This window comes from Vigna unguiculata, chromosome 4 (genome assembly GCF_004118075.2).
Source record: "Vigna unguiculata cultivar IT97K-499-35 chromosome 4, ASM411807v1, whole genome shotgun sequence".
Lineage (NCBI taxonomy): Eukaryota > Viridiplantae > Streptophyta > Magnoliopsida > Fabales > Fabaceae > Vigna > Vigna unguiculata.
In genome coordinates this window covers 3,805,068-3,824,317 of record NC_040282.1, presented here as the reverse complement: position 1 = coordinate 3,824,317, position 19,250 = coordinate 3,805,068, and the positions used below count along the sequence as shown (strand labels likewise).

The following is a 19,250-nucleotide window of genomic DNA, read 5'->3' as shown; positions in this document are numbered from 1 at the left end:
GCTCTTACTAAAGCAAAATTCTTAACTATGAAAGGAAGAATTAAGTTATTGTAGTGGTTTACTCAAGACAAATTATAGTTTGTAAAATTTTATCGTAAACAATTTTCCTATACAGTCGTCTTAAGCTTTATGATTAGTTTTTACTTTTTCTACTATATTTAATTTAACCATTTTCTATGTTATTGATTATATAAAATTTATAAATGAACTATGTAAAAACATTTAATAAAAATGTTAAATTCAATTATGGTAAAATTTTCTCACAAAGTATTATTATCTTATTCCACACCACATCAGCGCATAAGCTTTTTCAAAACAAAACTAAACTCACTACTGCAATCACATTAATAAACGCATGATGTCAATTCTTCACTAAAAAAGGGCCAAAACCTCAAAAAGATTGAAAACACAGAATCATAAAGTCATGAAGATTTACGAAATCCAAATGGATCAACCAATGTCAATTGATTTCAAATATATTTTATACAACATAAACCCAAATAGAGTTGTCATAGTTGGGTTGAGTAGGCCATGAGAGCTAAATAAAATGAGAGCTAAGTAAAAGCAAAAAAGGAAAGGAAGAGAAGTTATACACATTTTTATGGTGGTGTAAGGATCATCATATCTAATGTCCTTCATGCCTCTTCTTTCCTCTTTCACTACATGGATTCCCATTCCTTTGATGAGTGAGGTATGAATCAAACCTTGGTATGTAATCTCCACATGCTTCCACTCATTTTCTGAATACATTTCCATCAGTTTATAACGGAACGGTAACACATGTAGATCAAAGAGGTGTATATGATCAGATTCCAGCATCCTCACTTCTCTCTCCATACTATTCCAACGATATTCTTGAACTTTGCCGTTGATTAACACCACGGGTGTATTAAATTCCACAGTGATATCAACCGGTTCAGGTGCAATAAGAAGACAAAGAACTTTGGGAGGGAATTCATTACGAAACCAGAAAGAAATTGAAGGTCCCCTGCTTTCTTTATCCAACCACCTTGGAATACTTCCTCCTGGAAAGATAAAATCAGTCTCTCCAGCCTCGTGAAGTTGCTGCTAGTCACAATTCATCAACAATTCAATAAATGAACTATATATTGTCAAATCAAATTCATTAAAAACAAGGCAAAAACCTGATTTAACAACATGCTTGAAGCCGAGGAAGTCAATGATGTACACTTTATCGCCCTCAAACGTTTCAGGTTTGGTGGAAGCCCTCTAATTTCCTGTAGACGCTTGCATCTATTCACATTGAGATAATTCAGGCAGTGAAATTCTTTGATGCACCCAGGAAGGAATGTGATATTACTTCTCGATAGGTTTAAATTTTTCACTGTGCCCAACTGCGTGAAACCTGCTGAAAAAAAGTCATCATTCAGGTTGCAAGCCGTTAACGAGAACTCAAGTATATTTGAAGATACCGTCGAGCCCACTTCTTCACCATCTTTTGGATTTACCCATTTCCACTCCTTGCATCCATAAGCTTCAAAATCAGTCAATGAAGGCGTCAAGGCAAGGCTATTTAACCGAATAAAATCACATGCCACGAATAACCGATGGAGTCCAGTAAGATTTTGAAATGAAACTGGCAACTCTTTTATCATGGGAAGTTGAGACAATTTAAGTTTCTCAATATTTCCCATATTTCCTAATATTTCTGGAAAATTCTCAAGACTTGAACAATATGAAAGTTTAAGTTTTTCAAGAGAGGGCAAGTTGAGAGGTGGAAATCTCCTCAGCTTCGTGCAACCTCGAGCTTTCAATATTTTAAGTTTGTTCAGAAAACCAATTGAGTCGTCAACTGCAATTAAACTCTTACATAGATCAAAGGAGAGTTTCTCCAAATTTGGGAGATCTGATACGTCAGGCATTCGTGTTAAAAGTTGGCAATTGTCAAAATTCAATTCCGTTAGATTCTCTAACTTCTGCAAAGAAAATAATGGGAAAAGGAATAAGAACAATATGAATAAATTAAAAGTGTATTTACAAATTTTCAAGATAAGGAATATATTCTTTAAACCTACCTTTGAGGAGCCAAGGAATCCAAATGATGTAAAATGACTGTTAGGTAACTTGCATGTCACAAGTTTACTCGGATCAAAGTTAGATGGTAAACAATTTGAAGGGTATCCATGCCATTCCAGTACTCTCAAACTTTCTGGAAAAGAATTGGGACCTTTGCAAAATTTACCATTTCTAATGATAAGTATTTTAAGCTTTTCCATTTTTCCAAAGGCATTTCTATTCCAATCTAGTGTTTCTTCTTTCTCAGATATGGAGATATGAAAACATAGTATCTCAATCCTGCTAGTTCCCTGTTAATGCAAAGAGGAACTCAAATAACTACGATAGAGATATAATTAAAAAGAAAAATATATCAATTTGAGAAACAAAACTAATCATTTATGAGTCTTCCTTACAGTGTTGTCCTTTAAAACTTCAGTTATATCTTTAGGTAACCATAATCTCCTGCGCTTCCCTGATCCTTCAGGTGATTCTTGTTGGTCAATTTGTCTACCCATCTCCTCAATCAGGTCGTGTATTTCAACTGTACTCCACTGACCAATCTTTATGAGAGATTTATCAACCAACACACTAATATGATGTTTCATGCAGTCATCATAAATAGCTCCAAGAATATCTTCTACATCTCTTAATATATATCCCTTGAAGCAACAAGCTATGTCAAGAAAAACACCCTTCTCCTCTTCCTCCAAAGCATCAAAGCTTACTTTAAGTTTATCAAGGATTTGACTGTTAGGAATTCTTTTATATTGATTGATAGCAGATTTCCACTGTTCCACAGTTTTTGCAAACAGGTTGGAACCAATTACTTCCAAAGCCAATGGAAGGCCAGAAGCATAAATTTCCACATCATTTAAGACCTCCACGTAACGAGGATCAACATGTTTCGTTTTGAAAGCTTTCCATTTAAGTAACTGAAGAGCATCATCTTTATTCAATGTCTTGACCTCATATGTTGTTTTGACCTGATGAGATGCAAGCAGATGTGTATCTCGAGTTGTGATGATGACCCTGCTGCCGGGACCAAACCAATCAGGGCTTCCAGCCAGTGTCTGTAGCTGCTCGCACTTGTCAACATTATCAAGAATCAAGAGAACCTTTTTTCGCTGCAACCTTTGTTGTATCATTGAAATTCCTTCATGTTCACTTGCTATGTTGATGTCCTTATCACCAAGTATTTTTGAAAGAAGGATGTTTTGGAGGTGTTCCAGCCCATGTTTGTTTGATTTTTCTGTCACGTTTTGAAGAAAACAAGAACCATCAAAACAGTCAGCAATCAAATTATAAAGTGCTAAAGCGAGGGTTGTTTTTCCTACGCCACCCATTCCATGGATCCCTATCATGTGGAATCCATCACCACATTCAACGTTTAGAAGCTTTCTTACTTCTAGCACTTGTGGCCCTAGTCCAACAGGGTAATCCGCAACATGTAAACGAGCAGGATTAATCTTGTGGCAGACCCGGTCCACAACACTCTCAATAAACTTGTATTCGTATCCATCACTATCTCAAACAAAAAGGTTTAGTGAAGTTAAATTTTTTATGAAATCAGAAAATTGTAATTTGTTTTAAAACCAGAAAAATAAAAAACAGAGAAGAAGTTTTTTGTGAAGTTGCAAAATGTTTCTCTCTAATTAATACACACGGTACATATGTAAATCTGAAAAAAATAAATATCTCTACTTCTTACCATTCAACTAACTTTTTCCACTAAAAGGTTTGTCATTAAATTGAATCTGACAGGATAGAACAGAAAATAATTTGTACGGTAAAGGTTAACAAGAATTTTAAAGTTAAATCATGAGAGAAGTAAAACAAAATCCAAGAAAAATTGTGAAGTAAAAAGATTGGTAAGGTGGTGTACCAGTCTTCGAAATGATAGCCAGACAAATCAGCTACTTGACGCAGAGCCATCTTCCATTTCTGCAACTTTTCCTTATCTTTGAACCTTCTCTGATGCTTAGTTAATTCTTCTCCATAACTACCTTTCTGGTGTCTGACATCAGAAGGTTGAACCTTATAGAAGACCGGTAAAACCAACAATCCTTGGGTGTGGCAGTGAAGGATGGTTGCGAGTTCATCCAAGCAGAAGGAGGAAGAAGCATAGTTTTGAGAGAGCACAACTATGGCAATCCTAGATTCTTCAATTGATTTTTGAAGTGCTGGTGTGATTTTCTCCCCGCTCTGAAGCTCCTCATCATCGATGAAAGTGTGAATTCCTCTGTTACAGAGAGCTTTGTAGAGATTGCCGGTAAAACCATAACGCGTGTCTTCCCCTTTGAAGCTGAGGAACACATCATATCCGAATCTTGGAGTCGCCATTGGAACAAAGTTTAGAGTGATAATGGTAAGCGTATTCGAACTGTAAGTGGAATCAAACTTTGTATAAACAAGAAATTAGAAGAGTAAAGTGTAATGTAATGAAATACCAAACCATAATCAGCGTGGGATCTGTCGTACATCAAGCGCGTGAAACTTTTGGAAAATATTTTTTTGCTCTCTTTCTAATTTGCTTTACTTTTGGGTCACTTCTTAATTGGATATGTGTAGTGATATTTGTCACAACTATATTTCCTGCAATATTAAAATTTATTTCTACATCAGTGGTATGCTTAACTTAATTGTTAATTTTAAACAAATTCTAAAACTTTGCTTCTTTTTTTCCCCCAAATGTTTGACAAAATTATTCAAAATCTAAAAAAACATGTTTGCTTTATGAAAACTTATATATGCGTAATAGATATAAGGTAGAGAGTGAATTTGTTCTCTTTGTAAGGATAAAGAGGACTCATTCAACATATTTTGTTTTTGAATGTCAAACTTTATATATTTTTGGTTTGGGCTGCAAGTCATTTTTTGTAGATTTGTAGTAATTGTTTATGGATTATTTAATTATTTTCGTTGAGTTTGTCTGGTTGAAGCTCATTCGATTAACTGTTATAACTTATACTATTTGAACAATTTAGAGGATGAAAAATTATTACATGTTTCAACTAAGTATTTCATTGTAAATTGTGGTACACACTCTTAGAAGATATGTAAAGTTAACAAACAATTCTTCTGCGAAGAATATGAATAATATTTTATAGATTCTAATATCTTTTGATATAACAACTAGATCGCGGAGAAATACCTATCATATATAATGTTTTAGTATACCCAATAGTCATATATCGTTTACGAATTGAGGTCAAACGTAATTTAAATACTTTTTTCTTTCTCTATCTTCTGATATGTCTTTTAAGGATAAAATCGTGACAGAGCTCCACACTCCAAAACGGACAATACCTTGAAACTGCTATGTCAGATGGACTTGTGTCGGATCGGATGTTTTTTGTTCTATTTAGGTTGTTTACACCGTTAAACATATATATATATATATATATATATATATATATATATATATATATATATATATATATATATATATATATATATATATTAATAATTTCTCTAAATTTTCAGTGGTATAAAATTATTTATTTATTAGCATTCTCGTGAGGTTGTTTTTAGACGCGTTTCTCAAATGTTCTCCAATTTTAGGGAACAAGAAATTATTATATGAATAAGTTGACTTCTTTATGATTAAAAAATAAAATTTATTATAAATGGTATGATATTGTGTCATATAAGATTGCTATTAACAAACTTATTTTATATATTTAGACAAATTTAACTTATTTGTACATAAATTTGGTTTAATTATGATATTTTTCATTTTTCCCTTTTTTAATAATATTTATTATATGATGACAAATAATTAGTGCAATTTTTTAATAATGTAATAAACCCTCTTTAAAAATAAGTATAATTTCTCTTTCTAGTACCAAACACTCCTATTTTTTAATGTTACGTCTTTTGCAAATTGTTACTCTTGAATAAATTTATTAGAAGAATTATAAGGAGTATATTCATATATATTAGAGTTGTCTCCTATTTCTTAGATGTGCAATTTAAAATTTAATTTTTACAATATTAACATGAATGAAAGAATTATCATAACGAGTGTTATTATTCCAGTAAGACAGGCTATCATTATGACTTTGACATCTTATCTATACTTTAATGTTCATTAATCATTTGTCATCACATAAAAATTTACTAAAAAAAACAAAAAATACATAAGCATAAGGAACTACATTAAAATCATAATAAAAATTATATTTCAGGAAGCAAGGACAAACTATATCTATTATAAAAAAAAAGTCTAAAAAATAGATGAAGATAAAATATTAAACAACTTATATTGTTATCTATGAATTAAAGGTAAATTAGATAATTTATCAGTACAATGATTTTTTTCACAAAAAACATGAAAAACTTTGAAGTGCATATGCTTACAAAAAGGCAAGCACGAATGTCATATCCCTTTAAGACTCCAACAAATCATTCTTTGATCTAAAAAACTATGATAGACTACAGAATAATAACTCTCTAACCAAAGTTGTTGAAAAACCCTCCCTCTAAACATGCTCGAAAGCATAAATAATCATCATAAACTTAATATAAATAGAATTTTAAATGTTATCATTCACGCAAAAAAAATGTTTATCAGATAATTCAGATGGAGTGTTTCTACAAATTTGAGGTTGAACCAAAACAAATATATTAGTCTAATTGAGTAATTGAGTTGGATTAGGACAAAGAAATTAATTAAAATATAATAAAGATACTATTAATATTTATTTTCAAAAAATTAAAGAAAAAATTATTTCGGAGCCAAATTTCATATCGAAAAGTCTGTTACAAGGAAGGTAGTAACATCCTAAAACATATATTTATTTCATATTTTAATTTAATTAATTTTACGACAGCTAAATTGAAAATACATCTATCGAAAATACTTAAATAATTAAATTTCAAAGCAGTTTTAATTAATTTTTGTATGAATTACAAAGATTGAAGTTATTTAAATTAATTTTGTATATACATGTAATAACCATCATATTGAAATAGACCTTACATGGCTATTACTAGATATTTATTCAATAAATTATAAATATTTTTATAATTTAGATATATGATGTTTTATAAGTTATTATTTAAATATTATACAAAATGGGAAAAGATTGGTTAAGAAATGAAAATGACATCATCTTGTAGGGTAGCATCGGTATACAATAGATCAATTAAAATTGCAATAGGCCGAGAGAACATGCTGCCTCGTATGCTTCACGGATTGGAAACAAAGGCCCAAATTCTAGAAAGAAAAAGAAAACTTTTTTTTTGTATACCTCATAAGTTTTAACTGGTTTTCATGAGTTTTAAAATGATTATTTTATCATTTATAAAACCTTTATAAATGATAAAATAATCATTTTAAAACTCATGAAAACCAGTTAAAACTTATGAGGTATACAAAAAAAAAGTTTTCTTTTTCTTTCTAGAATTTGGGCCTTTGTTTCCAATCCGTGAAGCATACGAGGCAGCATATATATATATATATATATATATATATATATATATATATATATATATATATATATATATATATATATTCAAGTATAGGTTTAATGACAAGAGTTGTTTATATATTTTTCTCTGATTTTTTGTTCCTATATGGTATGTTTAGACACGAATATAGATACGGACACGACACGAAAACAAATATAAAGATACAACAAAATTAAAATAATATAAGACATGAACACGGATATATATATATATATATATATATATATATATATATATATATATATATATATATATATATATATATATATTTAAACAAATATACTAAGTGAATTTTATAAAAAATATATATAATCTAATAATTATATTTCATAATAAAAAAAATAAAATAAACATTTAAAATATCAAATCTTATATATTTTATAGATTTTATTTTTGTTGCTAACTTTATTTTATTTTGATAGAAGATAAGAAAGATTATCTTTTTTATCCTTCAATTCCCTTTTTAATTTAAAATATTTTTAGTTTCCTTTATTCTCTCAAAAATATCAATCTTTTTGATACGTATATATAATATATAATGAATATCTTAAACGTGAATAGATGTGAAAATGTTCCACTCGTGAAATTTCTCTGAAATTTGGAATTCGCGAAATTTTTACGTATCTGATGCGATATCCAAATAAATGGAGGCGTATCTGATGCAATGTCCAAATTGATGGCCGCGTCTCATCCATGAGCAAGCTCCGGACACCGCATTCTGCTCCGCCTCCGCGTCGGTGTCCGCTTCGGGAACGGGAAGCGCGTTCCAAATGACGTGCCGGAGCCAAGAATGATTCTTCATATTGTGGTGTGGTTTCTTGAGCGAAACAAGAAGATAGAAGAACCTGCAAGTTTGATAAAAAAGAAATGGTTGGAATGGGTGGAATGATACATGGGGTGTTGCTAGTTTTTTACGACAAGATGTTTGATGATTGGAAGATTAAGATGGTAGCCATCTTTGGCTTTCAAGATGCTGCAGAAGTGGTGGCCGATGAGCTGTCAGAACTGGGGTCGAAGATCACCGATGAAGAAAAGAAAAATTACAAGGTTCAGCAAAAGCTTGATAGCAAGGAATAGTTCCTCATTTATCAACGTGTGAGTCCCAAGATCTTCAACAAAATCTCAAAAGCAGCCATCGCCAAAGAAGAATGGGGAATTTTGGTCAAGACCTATGATGATGGTAATAAAATCAAGAAGGTAAGACTCCAAATTCTACTACAACAGTTTGAATTTCTGACTATGGAAGATAGTGAAACCACATCAGATTATTTTGAAAAAATTCAAGAACGCGTGTTCATGCTATGGGATCTTGTTGAGATAACATCTCATATCAGCAGGTCATTTTTCTCGACATTTCTAGGATGGATAGGGAGTAAAGAATTTTTTTTTCAAAGACACTCAAAGACTTACCTTTCATAGTCATCATTAACCCTTTCTGCAATAGTTGACCCAAGCTTAAGAGATTTGTGTTCAAACCTGGTACATACAACACATCTTCGAAATGTTATCTCTGCCATGAGCTGCCTCATTTATACTAGCAAAGAATAAACCGAAAAAACGAAGCAAATCTAGCACACGATGATAATTCTGATTTAGAAGCGATAATGTTGATGGCTCAAACTGGCACTGATGTTGTGGATGAATCATCTTGTTATTTGGACTCAGGATGTTCAACACATATGACTAGTAGAAAAGACTAGTTTGTTCGTATAAATGAGGCAGCTCATGGAAGGATTCACTTTGCAGATGATAACAACTTGATTGCTATGGGCAATGAACATATGGTTTAAAAGATTATGATGGCAGAGATGTCATTATCGAAGATGTGTTGTGTGTAGCAGGTTTGAACACAAATCTCTTAAGCTTGGGTCAACTATTGCAGAAAGGGTTAATGATGACAATGAAAGGTAACTCTTTGAGTGTCTTTGATACGAACAGAAGGTTAGTTATACATGCTAACTTGTCTCAAAACAGGACATTTCGGGTGAGAATGAGCATTTTGAAATATCAGTGTTTTGCCAGTGCAGTGAATAGAAATGAATGGCTTTTGCATCTTAGATCTAGAAATTTGAACTTCAGAGATTTACATCAGCTCAACCAACGAATTATGGTGTTTTGATTGCCTATTGTACTGCTTCCAGATGAATTGTGTAAGGAGTGTATTCAGTGCAAACAGACAAAGGGAAAATTTTGTAAATTTTTACCCTAAAAGGCAACTGAAAAGTTGAAAGTCATCCATTCAGATATTTATGGGCTAATATAGATTGAAACCCCTGGTTTTATTTTGTGGTTGTTGCTTAGAAAAGGCCTTGCTTATTGCAGATTTAGAATCTGTGACTGCAAACATTCCATTCCTGATATGGAAAGTAGAAGAGGTGCCAGTTGTTTATATTATGCTTTAGCTATTGAATTCATATTAGTGTAGAAGAAGTCCAAAAGCATGTCATTGTTTGTCCAGCTAATTGTGAAGCATAGCATTCAATCATTCAATCACTCTATTGAAACACTTAAATCCAAATTTTTTCTTTAAAACTATAGATAACTGTAAGTTTGTAGATGATATGAATAGAGTGATTGAATTGTTATGCAATGGAACTAATTTAGAAAACAAGAAATTTTACATGTCAGACAGAGCCAAATAAAAGGAGGTAGGAAACCTTTGACTTGTAACTATTTCCTTATCTGAAATGAAAAAGCATGTGATATTTCTTAATATTTTGTTCTATCAACATGAATAGCAGATTTGGTTAATTGAACCTAGTTTTGAAAGTTTAACATAAAGGATCTTATATGTGATCCAGCAAAGAGTGGTACAACTAGAACAATGAGGATAAGTAACTCGGAAGTTATGTGGTATTGATAGGAATCTACCTTCTAAGTGGGATAGGGCTTTTTAGAAATATATCATCGAAGGCCTTAATTTTTTCAATCAGGGGAGAGTTAGCTAGAGCATAAAGGAGTGTTGTGTGCTTCTGTTATTCTGTGCCGGATTACCTATTCTTCTTTATGTTATTTCCTTTGTTTTCTGCAGTACCTGAAATTCAGTAAAAAAGTCCAAATTCGTCTGTTTAACAGGTTCTTATGGAGTTTAAGTGTATTTATAAGAGCCTAATTGGTATTTACTTATTCAATTGTTATTTTGAAAGAGATGGAGGATTGAAGTGTGAGGTTCTGGTTATCCCTTTCTTTCATCTGTATAGGGAAATACTTTATGATTTAGATTTAAAGAGAACAAATTCCGGTTGGGTACGTTGAGGCTTGGAAAGGCGAAAGGATTATAGTGTAACATGTGTCACAAAATTTATGGGCTAATATAGGTTGATACCGCTGCTGGAAATAGATATTTCATCACATTCATTGATGATGTGACTAGGAAAATGAGGACTTATATGCTAAAAAGAAAGTGTGACTCTTTGGATGTGCTTAAAAGGTTTAAACGGCTTGCTAAGAAACAAAGTGGACACAATGTTCAAGTGTTGAGAACTGATGGAGAAGGAGAATACACATCAGTATAGATTTTCAAAGTCTCTGTGCAGATAAAGGGATATTAATACATGAGGTAACACCCTTATACATGCCATAACATAATGGTACTGCTGAAAGGAGAAACAAAACTCTCCTAAACATGGTACACTGCATGTTAAAAAGTAAAAGTCTTCCACTCTTGCTAAGCTTTGTAATATGTTACTAAAATAAGTTACTAACAATTGGCATCAGAAAGCATTATTGTTGAGGGCCTTAAGAGTGGAGAGATAATACACCAGCACTTGTGAAGAAAAATCCAAGATTGCCATTAATGTGTTCTCTACAAACCATGTTTCTTCTTTTTGTTTAGATGAACTTTCTATCATTCTTGATTCTCTACTTTTATGTTGGTGTAAGGATCATCATATAGAATATCATCCATGTTGATGTTTTTATCTTTCACTACATGGACTCCCATGGCTTTAATCACTGAGGTCTCAAACACACCCTCAAGGTAACCTCCAGATGCTTCCATTCATTTTCTAAACCCACTTCCATCAGAGCACCATGGGAAAGAAACCTCCGCAGATCAAAGAGATGTGTGTAATCCGATTCCAACATCTCCACTTTTGTTTTCATAGGATTAGAAAGACATTTTGTAACTTTTCCATATGAACACCATGGGTCCAACAAACATGGAAGAGCACATTACAGGTGCAATAAGAAGACAAAGAACTTTGGCGGGAAATTTATTACGAAACCAGAAAGAAATTGAAGGTCCCCGACTTTGTTTATCAAACCAGCTTGGGATACTTCCTCCTGGAAAGATAAAATCGGTCTCTCCAGTCTCGTGAAGTTGCTGCTAGTCACAATTCATCAACAATTCAGTAAATCAACAATATATTATCAAATCAAGTTCATTAAGAACAAGACAAAAATATATATTTTTCACATATGCGTTACCCATCTAGAATCATGAGAACTTTCTTTCTACGAAGCCTTTGTTGTATCACTGAGATTCCTCTTTGCACACTTACTAAGTTGATGTCCTTCTCTCCGAGTATTTGTTAAAGAAGGCTGTTCTGGAGTTGTTTTAACCCATGTTTATTTGATTTTTCTCTTACATCTTGAAGAAAACATGAACTATCAAAATCATCAGCGATCAAATTATACACTGCTAGAGAAAGTGTTGTTTTTCCTAACCCACCCATTCCATGGATCCCTATCATGTGGACAACATCATCAGATCCAACATCCAAAAGTTCCTTGATGAATAAGATGTTTGGAGAAACAAATCCGATTCTTTGACGACAATGCAAAGGAAAATTGATGGGTGATACTAACTCCCCAGGCTTGTAAATACAACAAAAAGGAAGAAGCAAGAAAACAATATGAAAGAACCTATCATTAAACCTATGCTCGTTAAGGAGTAGTTTTGTGATTGGAAAGTGTTGAGATGACTGTCTTCTTTATTGTTGGTACAAGGATCATCATATCGAATGTCCTCCACGCTCCTGCTTTCGTCTTTTACTACATGAATTCCCGTTGCTTTAATGACGGAGGTATCAAACAAACATTGAAGGTCCCTTGCTTTGTTTATCCAACCACTCTGGAATACTTCCTCCTGGAAAGATATACACTGTCCCTCCAGCCTCGTGAAGTTGCTGTTAATCACAATTCATCAAGAATTCATTAAATGAACTATATATTATCAAATCAAATTTATTGAAAACAAGACAAAACCTGATTTGACAGCATGCTTGAACCCGAGGAACCCAACGATACACAGTTAATTGCCCTGAAATGCTTTAAATTTGGTGGAACCCCTCTGATTTCCCTAAGAAGTTTGCAATCACTCACGTCAAGAGAATACATGTTGTGAAATTCTCCCAGGCATTCAAGAAGGAATGTGAAACTACTTTTCTCTAGCCATAATTGTCTCACTTGAGCCAACTGCGTGAAACCTTCTGAAAAAAAAATCATCATTCAGGTTGTAAGAATAAGCCCAAAACTATTCTACATTTGAAGACACCTTTGAGCCCATTTTTTCTTTACCCTCTCTAGATTTTACACATTTCCACTCCTTGCAATTGTAAACGATAAGCTCAGACAGTTCAGGCGTCAAGACACTGCTATTTAACTGAACAAAATCACAGTCCACGTGTAACTCATGGAGTCCAGTAAGATTTTGAAATGAAACTGGCAATTCTTTTATAGGAAGTTTAAGCAAACTAAGTTTCCTTATGCGTCCCATCTTTCCTAACATTTCTGGAAAATTCTTAAGACTGAAACAAAAAGAAAGTTCAAGAATTTCAAGAGAGGGCAGCTTGAGAGGTGGAAATCTGGCAAGCTTCTCGCATCCTTCAGAAAACCAACTGAGTAGTGCACTTCAATTAAACTCTCACACTCTTTAAATGAAAGTTTCTCCAAGTTTCGGAGTTCAGATACGTTAGGTATCCGAGTTAAAGGTTTGCAGTTGTCCAAATTCAAGACGGTTAGCTTCCATTCCATTCCACCCTTTCTCTTTTGTCAGTTGTGGAGAAATGAAGACACACCATTTCAAATTTCACTAGTTCCCTGTTAAATATAACATGACTATATGAGACAAAAAAAGGTTAATCAAGATGAGAAACCAAACCATTCATTCATGAATCTGTCTCACTTACCGTGTTGTGTTTTAGAACATGAATTATATCTTTTGGTAACCATAATCTCCTGCGCCTTCCTGCTTCTTTAGGTGATTCTTTCTGGTCAATTTCTCTACCCATGTCCTTAATCAAGTCGTGCAATTCAACTGTTCCTCTCTGACTGACCTTTATGAGAGATTTTTCAATTAACACCCCAATATGATGTTTCATGCAGTCATCATAAAGAGCACGAAGCATAATCTCGACCTCTGTTAATTTATATCCTTTGAAGCAACAAGCAATGTCAAGAAAAACACCCTTCTCCTCTTCCTCCAAAGCATCAAAGCTTACTTTAAGTATCTCGAGGATTTGATTGTTAGGAATTCTTTTATATTTATTAACAGCAGATTTCCATTGTTCCACACTTTTTGCAAATAGGTTGGAACCAATTACTTCCAAAGCCAATGGAAGGCCAGAAGTATATGCTACTACACGATTCAAGACCTTTACATAACTTGGATCAACTTGTTCCGTTTTGAACGCTTTCCATGTAAGCAACTTAGGAGCATCCTTTGCATTCAATGTCTTGACCTCATAAGCTCTTTTAACTTGATGAGATGAGAGCAATTGTGCATCTCTGGAACTTCTCCTTCTTATCTTTGAACCTTTTTTTATGCTTAGTCAATGCCTCTCCATAACTACCTCTATGGTGTCTAACATCAGAAGGGTTGACCTTATAAAAGAGCGGTATAACTAACAATCCTTGGGTGTGGCAGTGAAGGATGGTTGCGAGTTCATCCAAGCAGAAGGAGGAAGAAGCATAGTTCTGAGAGAGCACAACTATGGCAAAGTCTGGAGTGAAAATTGAGCTTGTTGGGACCAAATGGAATCAAACTTTGAATAAACATGAGATTCGAAAAATGAAATGTAAGGTAATGCAGAGTAAAGTATGAAACAGTAATCAGAATGGGTCCTCCTGTTGTACATTAAACGCGTGAAACTTTTGGAAAATATCTCTGTTGGTCTCTTTCTAGTATGCTCCAGTTTTGGTCAATGCAACAGTAGTCAACACAATAATGTTAAACTTATCTCCATCTTATAAAGATAATATACACTATACGCCATTTTTATTTTGTTAATTCTATCTCTCCAAACGGTTCGATTAAAATTTATTTGTTTGATTAAGTTGAATTTATATAATCCACATTTATTCATAATGCTTTTAAAATATTTTTTTGCACTATTTCTTTATATATATATATATATATATATATATATATATATATATAAGTGATTTATTTAGAATAATTGTTTCTTTGTCACATTTATTATTTACTATTTTTTACTTTTTATTATCAATCTTAATTTTTCTTCCCTTTTTAATACTCTAACAATATTAATATTTAATTATAATTTTATATATATATATATATATATATATATATATGTTAATATTATGAATTAATGATTGTTTATTGATTTGACACATCTACTCATATGATTAATATTTATTATTTTTTTTATGTAAATATTTGTATTAACTAATTTGATTTGTTTCCTTTATGGATTAGATGGATTACATGTTGTATCTATACATAGGACTCAACAATAATAATACACAAATGAGTCGTTCCCTATTCTCTCATTTTTTATTCTCTATTCTTTCTTCTCTTTCTATTATCTATTATTCTCTCTGTTATTGACTCTATTTCATAACACGTTATCAGCATGATGCTTCAACCAACTGAGGACCAGTGGAAGTTTTGTCTCTCTAACTACAGTGCTATGCGTGTCTCAATCCAGACTCTTTCTAATCTTTTCTCAATTTATAAGTTTACCTTACATTCTTCCTCTTGTGATAAGAATTGTTTGACTTTATCAATTTTCATCTCCTTCTTATTATTTTTATTTTTATTATGATGGTGATTATTATTATTATTATTATTATTATTTTGATGATTATTATTATTAATATTATTATTTTATGTGTTAGTTCTAAACACGCAAAATGTTGCAAAATTTGGATTTGTGACCCTTGATATTACAAGGAAGAATTCCTTATATTGGATTTTAAATATTGAAATACATTTAGATGCAATGGATATTGAGATACCATTAAATAAAGAAATAAAGCATCTAAACAACTAATTTGCACATGCAACAAAAATAGCGTGAAAAGAGATTTCACAAATATTATGAATTTATTTCATGCCTATGTATGGCTTGTTGGACAAAGCAATAAAGCTTTTGATGAAAAATCATAAGATCTGCCTAATTTGCTCCATTCCCAGAAGTGAATGCAACAATAAATATTATGAATTTATTTCATGCCTTTGTATGACTGAACAAAGCAATGAGCTTTTGATAAAAAAATCATGAAACCTGTCCAAATTGGTTCTGCTCCATTCCCAGAAGTGAATGCAGCAACATTTGATTTATATTTTCATGATCGTGATATTGATTATGGACATGGTTATAAAGAAAATTTCAAAGATACATTTTGTCATCAGAAGTGGCACAATAATGTGAAAAAGGAAAAGGAAAATTTGAAAATATTGACAAAAGAAAAGATGAAAGTATATATTATCTTTACAATGGTAAAGACCATTTAAGTTGTACTTATTGTACACTAAAGCATCTTACAAATAATGTGAAGATCATAGAAACATATTTTGCTTATGAAGATGGTGATTCTAATTATGGCCATATGGATGTTACTCATCTTGATACTATTATTTTCTTTGCTAAATCAAATGGACCCATTGATCACCGATCACCTCATTAGTTATGGGAGTGTTAAAAAAATCATATTGATATTTACGTTTATATGAAGAATGAATGTTGACACTAGTACCAAAGGTTGTGTCTTATTGACAATGCAACAACTTATACAATTCTCAAGAGTAATACATTTTTCTATTGTTTGATAGTGCTAGACATCAATGTTAGTATTATTTATAGTACTACAAATATATTTGAAGGCTCTAGAAGAGCTTTAATACTTCTACCAAGTTGAATAGAAACTTATTAAGTTTCAAGGATATTTGTCTAAATAGATATTATATTGAGACAAACGATGAAAAAGATATGAAATATCTTTATATCTCTACGATTGAGTTGAAAAAAAAAGTATATTGGAGAAATTATCAACATTCTCTTATGGTTTGTTAATTCCAAAGACACGCTTGAAGCGTGGTAGGCCGATTGGTTCCAAAGATAAAAACTCTTAAATGAGAGAGGGAGCTAAAATGCAAGATGACCTACTCGAAAAGGTGAAAATCCCAAAAGATTCATTTCATATAATTAATGATTCGGTTCTAGAAGAACCTCAGGTACCTGAAATTGTTCAAAATGATGAGATCTCAATAAATTATGTCATGAATCATATATATATGGAACCAAAATGAAGTTAACATTGACAAAACTTTTACTTATAGTATAGCGATGAATGCTATGAATGACAATGAGGATCAATAAATAATTGAAGATTGTCGGCAAAGAAAAGATTGGCCAAAATGAAAATATGCAAAAAAGCATAATTATATTGCTTGCTAAACGAAAGGTTTTTGGACGTATAGTTCGCACACCTAAAGTTGGGAAACCCGTTGGGTACATATAGATTTTTGCACAAAAAACAAATTAAGAATGATGAAATTGTGAAAAAACATATTCACTAGTATTGGATGCAACAACATTGCAATATTCGATTATCCTAGTTTCACAACAAGGTTTGCATTTACATCTAATGGATGATGTTACAACCTATTCGTATGGTTATTTTGAGAATCTTATTTATATGAAAATCCTTAAAGGATTTTATTTGTCCAACAAGACAGATTCTAAAGAGGGTTATTCAATAAAATTGAACATGCTCTTTTATTGATTAAAGCAATCAGGACGTGTGTGACATAACCGTCTTATTGAGTATTTATTAAAAGAAGATATAGAAATTATCCTATTTGTTCTTGTATTTATATGAAAAGATCCAAAAATGAATTTGCCATAATTATTGTTTATGTAGATGACATAAACATCGTTGGAACTTCTAATGAGCTCACAAAGACAATTGATTACTCAATGAAATAATTTGAGATAAATGATCTTTAAAGGGAAAAGTCTTATTTGAAATTAGAAATTGAGTATTTAAATAAATGTGTTTTTATACATCAAAAGGATTATTTAATTAAGGTGCTTAAAATGTTCTAAATGGACAAGTCATGTCCATTATGCACTTTAATAGTTGTGAGGTCGTTAGATGTTGATAAAGACTCTTCTTCGACCTCAAGAAAATGATGAAGATCTTCTTGGTCCAGAAGCACCATACCTTAGTATCATAGAAACACTAATGTATCTTGCTAATTATACTCGATCTAATAATGCATTTGCTGTAAATTTGTTAAACAAGATATAATTCTTCAACTAGAAGAAGAAAATGGTTTGGAGTAAAACATATACTTCGTTACTTTAAGGGTACTACGAATATGAGCTTATTTCATCCAAATGATTCAGATTCAGACCAATGGGTTATGTATATGCATGTTATCTTACATATTCTCACAATGTCACAATGGTTGATCACAAACAAGATGTTTGTTCATATGTGGTAGCTAGAGGTGTCAATTTGGCCCAGCCCACAGGGCTTGGGCTTGGCCCTGACCTATGTGGGCTAGGGCCAAAAAATCCCAATATGAAAAAAAGCCCCCAACAAAGAAGCCCATAGGGCCAAAAATCCTACAAAAGTCCTGTGGGTCAGGGCCAACCCATGGGCTTTCATCTTCCACATGAAAAATATATTATTTTTTAAAATATATTACTATCTGTGGGACAAGCCCAACGAACCGGATAAGCACAACGATCCGAATAGATCGAACGACTCGAACCTGCCCGAAGACCTCGACAAGAACGATGACTCGAATGGGCCCGATGATCCAAAACAGGCCCAACGACCCGAACAGGCTCGACGACACGGACGGGCGGGAAAACCCGAACGACCCAAATCGACCTGATAACCAGGATAAACCAGACAACACGGATATGCCCGACGACATGGATGGGTCCGACGACCTGGACGGGCTCGACGACCTGGACGGGCTCGACGACCCAGACGGGCCCGACGACCCAAACAGGCCCGACGACCTTGACGGACCCTATGACCCAAATGGGCCCGACGACCCGGACGGGCCAGAAAACCCGTATGGACCTTACAACCTGGACACGCCTGATGACCCAGACGGGCCCAATGACCCAGACACGCCCGACGACCCGGACAGGTCCAAATACCCGAACGGGCCCGGACGACCTGAACGAGCCTTACGACCTAGACACGCCCGACGAACCGGGCGGGTCTAACGACCCAAACGGGCCCAACGATCCGAATAGGCCCGACGATCCGGACAAGCGTGACGATCAGAACGGACCCAATGACCTGGACGACCCTACGACATAGACGGGCCTGACGACCCAAATAGACTAGACGACACAGACAGGCCCGACGACATGAACGGACCCTACGACCCAGATGGGCCCAACGACCGGGACAAGCCCAACGATGCGAACGGGCCCGACGACCCAAACATGCCCAACGACCGGGACGAGCCCAACGATGCGAACGAGCCTGACGACATGGACGAGTCCGACGCCCCAGATGGGCTCGACAACCCAGACGAG

At 33.4% G+C, this 19,250-nt stretch overlaps 1 protein-coding gene and 1 long non-coding RNA gene across 6 annotated transcripts in view; both read right to left on the bottom strand.

Moving 5' to 3' along the window:
• Positions 1-431: 431 nt before the first annotated feature.
• LOC114181797 (TMV resistance protein N-like) overlaps positions 432-19,250 on the bottom strand; it is a 54,027-nt gene continuing 35,208 nt past the window's right edge. The window contains exons 2-6 of one of the 4 annotated variants that reach the window (XM_028068356.1): positions 2,433-3,540; positions 2,037-2,327; positions 1,832-1,937; positions 1,146-1,495; positions 432-1,065 (exon numbers count right to left, since the gene is read on the bottom strand). In XM_028068356.1, coding sequence (XP_027924157.1) covers positions 451-1,065; positions 1,146-1,495; positions 1,832-1,937; positions 2,037-2,327; positions 2,433-3,540 — 2,470 coding nt within the window. In that variant the 3' untranslated portion in view covers positions 432-450. Of the gene's footprint in view, positions 1,066-1,145; positions 1,938-2,036; positions 2,328-2,432; positions 3,541-3,901; positions 4,503-19,250 lie in introns of those variants that run through there. The other 3 variants (XM_028068357.1, XM_028068354.1, XM_028068353.1) reach the window with 3 other exon arrangements.
• Positions 10,180-13,857, bottom strand: LOC114181800. 2 transcript variants are annotated; one of them, XR_003603928.1, is made up of 4 exons: positions 13,623-13,857; positions 12,700-13,533; positions 11,920-12,620; positions 10,180-11,815 (listed from the first exon to the last, which is right to left on the bottom strand). It is a non-coding gene; the product is annotated as an uncharacterized LOC114181800 (long non-coding RNA). The 2 variants fall into 2 exon arrangements; XR_003603927.1 differs by having other exon boundaries at positions 10,180-12,620.